The 7980-nt window shown below is 53.8% G+C and overlaps 1 protein-coding gene across 2 annotated transcripts; it reads left to right on the forward strand.

The window, feature by feature from the left end:
- Window positions 1-1716: 1716 nt before the first annotated feature.
- On the forward strand, window positions 1717-3899 carry HOXB2 (homeobox B2). 2 transcript variants are annotated; one of them, XM_028128716.2, is made up of 2 exons: window positions 1717-2095; window positions 2834-3899. In XM_028128716.2, the coding sequence occupies exons 1-2, from the start codon at window positions 1717-1719 to the stop codon at window positions 3529-3531; spliced, it is 1077 nt and encodes a 358-aa protein (XP_027984517.2). In that variant the 3' UTR covers window positions 3532-3899. The 2 variants fall into 2 exon arrangements, with proteins under 2 accessions (XP_027984517.2, XP_008151977.2); XM_008153755.3 differs by having other exon boundaries at window positions 2837-3899.
- Window positions 3900-7980: the final 4081 nt, after the last annotated feature.

The raw sequence follows: 7980 nt of genomic DNA on the forward strand, positions 1-7980 counted from the left end.
GCCAGGAGGGGGAGGGGAGGCCAGAGCCGTGGGAGTTCTCCAGACAAACTTTCCACCCAACTCAGCGCCCTACCCTCTGTCCCCATTTCCCATCTGTTTCCCCATCTCCCAGCATCACCTTTCTCTTGTGCTAACACCACCCACCCCCAGGCCTTTTAAAGGGATGGGGAATTTCGGCTGTTGCCTCTGCTTTCCCAAAGAGCCAAATTCTTTGATGCCATCCGAGGGAGCTGTCAGGGGGCTAAGATTGATCGCCTCATCTCCTCTCCGTCCCTCTGACCCACTTATTTAAAAATCTTCCCCCCAGATCGACTTTTCATTTTCTGCTTTGAGATTTGGTTTACCACCAATTGCCTGGAACCCTAAGTCTTGTGCCTCCTCCCTGCAGTAAATCACAGCACGCCCTGAAGTTCCGACTATCTGGATCCCTTTAAAATAAATAAAAACAAAAAACAAAAATTCCCTCCGGGGCCAGGAAAGGAATATCATCTCAGTGGTCATTATTTCCACCCCCTCCTTGTTCAGGGAATTCTTTCTTGACAGTGATTTTTTTTTTTAAACTAGCACAATGATAAAAATAGGAGGGGGCATCTCTTTGTCCTAGGGGAGAAAATCCACCCCCCCCCCCAACTTTGAGAATGCTCTGAGTTAGATAAATGGGTGACCACCTTGGTTCCTGTTCCTGTTCCTGGTATAGATACAGGTACAGGCTTGAGGCGTGAGCGGTGCTATGCATTTTAGACCCCGGCCCTTGAGGGGGCGTGTCATAGAGGAGCGCAGCCGCCTCCAGGTGAGGAAGGCAGGTGAGGTGGATGGACACAGGGGCAGGGGCAGTGCTGCAAACCCCGGGCAGAAGGGGATCTGAGACCACACAGCTATGGAGGCCAGAGGCCCAAAAGGGCCTCTCACCATCTATTTCACTCCTCTGTGTCAGCCTGGGAGTGCCTGTCGATTTGCCAAGATTTATCTGTTGCTTTTGGAGGGTGGGATGGGGATAGTGGCGCTGATGATTGTAAATCTCTTCTCTTCCTTATTGCACCTTAACACCGACTTTTCCCAAAGGCTGGCGGGGAAGCCTCTTTCTACGACCTCTTCCTGCCACATTGAGATCCTCACTCAGCCTTCCTTTTTGGGGGTGGGGGAAGATGCTGCTGGCCATGTACAGAAAGCAATTAACTCTATTAAGATATTTAGAAAAGAGGAAAATCTCTCCCTTAGATACTCTTGTTTTCCAGGCTTCTGGAGGATTTTAATTCTCTGAAGGAGATGACGGAAATATTCTCTCTCTCTCTCTCTTTTTTTTTTTTTTTAAGAAAGGGAGGCATTGGAGAGAGGGAGTGAAGGACTGGGGGGCTCATGGTGTCCAGGTCGGGGGTCCTCTAGAGTTTTTGAATCAATTAAAGCAAATAATGCTCTCTGTTTTCCACCAGGCCCAGACCAGCGATTGGCCGAGTCTGGTCCCGTGACCACGAATTCCCTGCAATTTCGCCAGAGTCCTGGGTTTAATAGAGAGAGTCCCCATACGCTTGTATTTATCAGCAATATACAATTATAAAGGCCCAAAATTTAAAAAAAAGAGAGAGAGAGACAGCAACATCCCTCCCTCCCAAAATCGCTCCATCACATAAACCTGGGGGGGGCGGGAGGGGGGGTCCCTTCCGATCCTCCCTCCTGACGCCCCCCCCCAGCAGGCCCCCTCCCCCACCATTGAAAGCCATGAATTTTGAATTTGAGAGGGAGATTGGGTTTATAAACAGCCAGCCATCGCTCGCCGAGTGTCTGACTTCCTTTCCCGCTGTCTTGGAGACATTTCAAACTTCATCAATCAAGGAGTCGACATTAATTCCTCCTCCTCCTCCTTTGGAGCAAACCTTCCCCAGCCTCCAGCTCGGCGCCTCCACCCTTCAGAGACCCGGGAGCCAAAAGCGAGCCGAAGATGGGCCCGCTCCGCCGCCGCCGCCGCTCCCCGCCGCCCCCCTGGCCCCCGAGTTCCCCTGGATGAAAGAGAAGAAATCCGCCAAGAAACCCAGCCAGTCCGCCACGTCTCCTCCGGCCGCCTCCTCGGCCCCAGCCTCCGGGGTCGGCTCGCCCACAGGTCAGTGAAAGGGGTGGTAGGGGTGGGGTGAAGGGCAGCTGGAAGGCTGAGAAAGAGCGATGGGGGAGGAAGAAAAGGTGGCAAGCCTGTTGGGGTTCCTTGCCCCGTGGATTTCAGTGACAAGGCAGCAGAATGGACCGCTGGGGTTCAGGCCTGGCCGCTGCCAGATTCCGTCCCTCCCGCCCCCCGGCAGATTTTGGAAGCTAGGTGGGGAAGAGCTTTTTCCCCGCTAGAAGGGAATTCCATTGCCCTTTATCTGTGCGGAGGGGTGAATGTGTGCCGTTGTTGGGGCTGAATCTGAGGACAGGAGAAGATTCGGTCCCATTCCCCCCAGCTCTGTCTGACCCAGGAGGGAGAATCGAGGCGCTAGGGAGGAAAGGAGGTGAGGAACCATCTTTCCTTAGACACCCCCTCCCTGGGTGGAGTCCGAATGAAGGGGTCCGCTCGGAGGACCTGGGGGGGGGAGGCTCTGAGGTTCCGGGGGCAAAGGGGAGCGGGTTCTAACCCCTGCGTGGCCCGTGGGCGGCTCTCTGAATGCTTCGCCCTGACCTGGGCCGGCTGTGCAGGCGAGAGGGCCGGGGAAGAAGGGAAGAGCAACGGGAGCGAGCCGCTTTGGTGGGCGGGAAGGGAGGGGTGCAGCTGCTCCCGTTTCTGGCGGGTGGAAGAGTCCTTTATTTCAGCCGAGCTGCGGCTGGGGGGAGGATGCGCACCGCTCTGATGCTCCGTCTGCTTCCCCAGCAGAGGGCCCGGGGCTGGCGGAGGCGGCCGGCGGCGGGGCGCGCAGGCTGCGCACGGCGTACACCAACACGCAGCTGCTGGAGCTGGAGAAGGAGTTCCACTTCAACAAGTACCTGTGCCGGCCGCGCCGCGTCGAGATCGCGGCCTTGCTGGACCTCACCGAGCGGCAGGTCAAAGTCTGGTTCCAGAACCGGCGCATGAAGCACAAGCGGCAGACGCAGCACCGAGAGCCGCCCGACGGGGAGCCGGCCTGCCCGGGCTCTCTGGAGGACACCGGCGAGCCCGCCCCGGAACCCGGGGCCAGCCCCGGCCGCCTCTCCGCCTCGCGGGCGGCGGCGCGGGAAGCCTGCTCTCACCCGTCCGAGGTCGCCCCAGGCCCCCCGGGCGCTCCGGGCGCTCCGGGCGCCCCGCCTTTGACCTCTCGCCCGGAGGGCGCGGGGACGCCGAGCCCCGGCTGCGCCCTGCGCGGGCCCCGCGGGCTGGAACCCGAGCTGTGGCCCGAGGAGGCCTTCCCTGAGCGGCAGGATTCGCCTTTCCTGCCCGACCTCAACTTCCTCGCGGCCGACTCCTGTCTCCAGCTGTCCGGCGGCCTCTCCCCCAGCCTGCAGGGCTCGCTCGGCAGCCCTGTTCCCTTTTCCGACGAAGACCTGGACTTCTTCACCAGCACCCTCTGTGCCATCGACCTGCAGTTCCCCTAACCGTCTCCTCCTCCCGGCCTTTCTGCCCCCCACCCCGGCCTCCCAGGAGCCCCCAGCCCCCAAGTGGTTTAGACTTCTTTGTGTATTTTGCTAAAATTCAGGTATTATTGAATTAGCGTTTAATCCACTTCCTTTCTTCTCTCTCTAAAATATTGGCTACTCGGGTGTCTTTTTGAAACCACAGAAAAACTCCGTTCGGTAGACTCCTTCCAACGAAATCTCAGGAATAATGACACTGTAGGGGGGACTAGGGGGGGCTTTTTAAGTTTTAGACCGTAGATTATTTATTAAAACTCTTTAATAATAGGAAAAGGGGAAAGTATTTATTGTACATTATTTTCATAGATTAAATAAATGTCTTTATTATACGAAAACGAGTGTTGGTGTTGGGACGCAGCCCCTTCCCCCCCGAAGCCCTTAGGCCGGCCTGACGCCCTCGGCTCTCCCCGGCTTGGTGTGGTCCTGGGCCGGCTAAGTCCGGGTGGTACAAAAACGGCCCCGCGTGGCCGCCGCTTCTCCTCCCGCAGCTCGGAGACTGGAGGGGGGTTTGCTGGAAGCCGGGTCCCCTCGCCACCGCCCCGCCGACGGCTTTGGCCCCGCGCGCGCGTGTTCCGGGCCTCCGCTGAGGAAGGTGGGCGGGTGCCGGGAGCGGTGTGCTGCCCACCGGAGAGGGTGCAGGGAGGGAGAGGAGGCCTCGGACCCGCGCTGGGAGCCTGGGCCGCGGGCCGCAGACATGGAATGGAATCGGGAGGGCTCCCGGGGCCTCCTGGCTCCCAGCTGCCGCGCTCCAAACGCCTTTCCCCGGCGCGCAGGGCGCCTGGGGACGCGAGGCCTGGAGGCCCGGCCGGCGGAGTGGAGTGGGCGTCGGGCGTTTCTCGGGAAGCAGATCCCCGAGCCGCGCGCCCCGGGGGGATAAAGGGCCTCCACGTGGGAAGGAGGAGCCGCGGGAGAAATGCCGCGGGGCCGGCACCGAGGCTCTTCGCCCCGCCGTCGCTCTGGGGCTGGGAGAGCGTCCGAGGGGCGGCGGGCCGACCAGCCCAGGGAGCCCGGGCGGCGTCGGCAGGCGCTTGGCCCGCGGGGAGGGAAGGAAGAGCGAGGAGTGCGGGAGGGAGACGGGGAAGCTAGGATGATGCTCAAAATGGCGCTGGGGCCGGGCGGTGGGGAGGCGAGGGAAGAGCCGCCATGACGGCTGCTTCGGGACGCGCGGGGTCCCGCCTGGGGGACCCTCTTCCTCCTTTCTGGGTCGTTCAGACGCCAGTGCAGAAAGGGAGCCAGGGAGTCTCCTTCCAGTTTTTGTTTTATTTTTTAAAAATGAGCCCGAGATGGACGGAGAGTGCGCGTGGGGATGGGAAGCGGAGGGGCGGGGGCGCGCCGGGTCTGCAGGCCCGGGTCCGCCTGGGCGCCTCAGGCTTTGGATCCTTCGCTCTGGGGAGGGAGCCTGCCCAGAGCTTTCTCCAAATGCAGACCTACCTGTCTTTGCCAACAACTTCATTTGCCATCTCCACACGCTCTCCTATCCCCCCACCTCCCAGGCCTGGCCGCTTGCAAACCCCGTAAGCGGGAAGCCAGGATCGATCTTCCCCATCTGCCTTCTGCTTTCTTCCGGGGAACGTGGAGATTTAAAGGGCCCTGGAAAGCAATCCATCCTCCTTAGGTTTATTTAATATTTCTCGGGCCCAGAAATAGACACCGCAGGGCTACCTCCCTAGCAGATGCTGCCAGTATCTAAAATCAGTTTATTTCTTGGGCCTCCCAGACGTTCCCCTGGACCAACAGGCCGAGGACTTGCAGTCCCAGGGAACCAACAGTCAACCACTCTCAGGAGAAGCCAGAAGCCAGCACAGGTCATGACATATAGGACCAGACAGGCCTCTGAATATATATATATTTTAAACTGGACCCTCAGTGTGGGAAGTACACACATCTTATTCAGCTGAAATTTAATCCCTTAAACTGTCTTAAGATAGAATTCACCTTCTGCACTAAATAATCTTACGTCATGTTAAATTGCACGTATTTCTTTCACAAATAAATTAATATAGAACAATTAGACGTGTTATAACAATATCGTGTATCTTATTAGTTTATTTTTCCTCATAAAATACATAGGTATGAAATAAATTCAATATATTAAAGTAATAATACACAGCTTATTGGCTTGTGTGTTTATTTTCCTCATAAATAAGTGAGTATACAATATATTAAAACCACACTATATATTTTATTGGGCTATATGTTTATTTCCCTACAAAATATGCCCATAGGCAGTGTTTAACGTCTTAAAAATCACAGCACATAGCCATTTCCACACTAGCAAAATGAAACAGACATTTCAGCTGGGGCTTTGATTTCTATGTACAGCCAAACTGGATAATTTGGTCTAATTAAAAATGCTCTTTCAGCTATAACAGGTTGTTACAAAGATCAAGAGTACCAGAAGGATCTTGCTAATTGCCCACCTTCCAGCTTCCTTTGGTCAAAAAGAGAGCACCCTTCATCAATGCCAAAAAAGCAGGATCTGCTCTGCTGGAGAGAATTCACATCTTGGGATCAGGGCTTGGTGTGCAACACTCAGGGGCCTCTGAGGCTCTGGTCTGTAAGAGCCTTGCTGCTCTGTGGCCCAGCAGCACCAGCACTACCCGTGAGCTAGTTAGCAATGCAGAATCTTAGGCCTCGCTCCAAAGAGAATAAAAAACTCAATTTAGCAGATCCCCAAGTAACTTGCATGCACATTAAAGTTTGAGAAGTGCAGCTAGATCATAGTGCTACCTTGCTCCCTGCCTTCCTCCAATGCTTAAGAATTTTTGACCCACTTTGCCTGCTTATTGCCTTCCAAGCCTCCCCAACCCAAATCTCAGCTCCTGCCTGAGGCTGCATCAGACTGGATTCCTTCCTGCCAAAGTGAGTGTGAAGTAGGAGGGTCCAGCCAAAGGCTTGGTCTACCAGTCTAGTTCTAGGCACTTGGTGAGTCCTGGGGGTGAAAAGCAGTCAATCCAAGGAAATTGGGAGTTTTAGCATTTCCCTTGGTTGATTATTAGGGAGCAGTTGGAACTCTTTTTACAGGCAACACACAAATATTTCTCCTCTCTCTCTCTCTCTCTCTCTCTTCTCTCTCTCTCTTTCTCTCCCTCCTTATACTCACAAAACTCACCATTTCTGATGCTACCACAGCAGAACAAAGAGGCAATGCATTTTCAGAAGGAAATGACTCCTGCTTTCAATCTCCCCACCCAAATTACAATTCAAAGGAATGCCTGGCAATTTGGGATTCATAAAGAATTGGGACTCAAGATATCTGTGTTCCAAATTAGCTCTTTTTCCTTGTCTCATCTCTGGGGTCATCCTCTTTAGTCTGAGTTTCCTGGTTGGCTATGGAGATGGAAGGAGAAGAGGAGGGGTTCCCAGACAAGGCAGTAGACTCCCCAGTGATGGCAGGTCAAAGGACAGTGGTGGTGCCAAGTGGCTGTACTCACTTATCTCGTCCTGTTTAGGCCAGGACCCAATGTGAGTGGTCTTGGAGCACAAACTGGACATAAATTGACTGTGGTTGGAATGGGAATATTTCAGTGCCATCCCAAAAGCTGCTTGTCAGTCTGCCCTGCTTTTGATGAGTCATTCTTTTAAGAAGAATGGCTCATTAATATTATAGTGAAAGCAAAGGGCCATTAGGTTGAGGAATTATTTGCAATCACAATAACCCTGAGTCATTTAAAAAAATGTAACTTATGCCTGGACAAGTCCCTTCTCCTTTCTAGACCTCAGTTTCTCTATCTGTAAAATAAATGGAAGAACTAAATGCCTCTAATGTCCTGTACATTATGTGCCAAAAGTATATTCGTTAGTCTTCACAAACAATACATTAAATATTTATTGTAGCTGGTGCTGTGTGCTTTTAAGTGGAGGTGGTGACAATTGCCCACCTCCCAAGTATCCAGTAGAGCCATTTTAACAAATTTTAATTTGTATCTTTACACCAAAGTTGTGCCCATAGTCATTATTTAAATGTGTAAGGAGAGAAATCTTTTCAACAGGCATGTAATTGGATGCAGTGCTGTGTGCCAGATGCCAGGTAGTCAATAAGTATGAATATTAAGAAGTGTCCTAGCCATGTTTTCCGCTGGCTTTCCTCCGCTGCCCCCTTCCCCAACATTTGGTTATGTTTACCCTTGTTTGAGAAAGAGTGGGGTGTTTTATACAAGAGGCAGGCACCACACTTCTTCTTTGACATGGTGTACTCGACTTTAAAAGGCCCCCTCCCCAGATTTTATCTGCTTGCTGGAGCATCAGAGTATTGGTACAAATTCTGGATCTGCCTAAATAGCCCTGCTGAATTGTCCTGCCCTCCTCCCCCCACAAGTCTCTGACAAGCACTCAGTGGCCCCACGGTGCATCTTCTGGAAATGTGCTCTAGTCAAATACATTTCCTCAGTTTGCAGAAAGGAGGGCCCC

Source organism: Eptesicus fuscus, chromosome 20 (genome assembly GCF_027574615.1).
Source record: "Eptesicus fuscus isolate TK198812 chromosome 20, DD_ASM_mEF_20220401, whole genome shotgun sequence".
Lineage (NCBI taxonomy): Eukaryota > Metazoa > Chordata > Mammalia > Chiroptera > Vespertilionidae > Eptesicus > Eptesicus fuscus.

Excerpts from the sequence above, each read along its gene's own strand:
- HOXB2 (XM_028128716.2), top strand. The coding sequence starts at position 1,717 with ATGAATTTTGAATTTGAGAGGGAGATTGGGTTTATAAACAGCCAGCCA. Across the intron at positions 2,096-2,833 it reads CGGGGTCGGCTCGCCCACAG|CAGAGGGCCCGGGGCTGGCG; the intron begins GTCAGTGAAAGG and ends CTGCTTCCCCAG.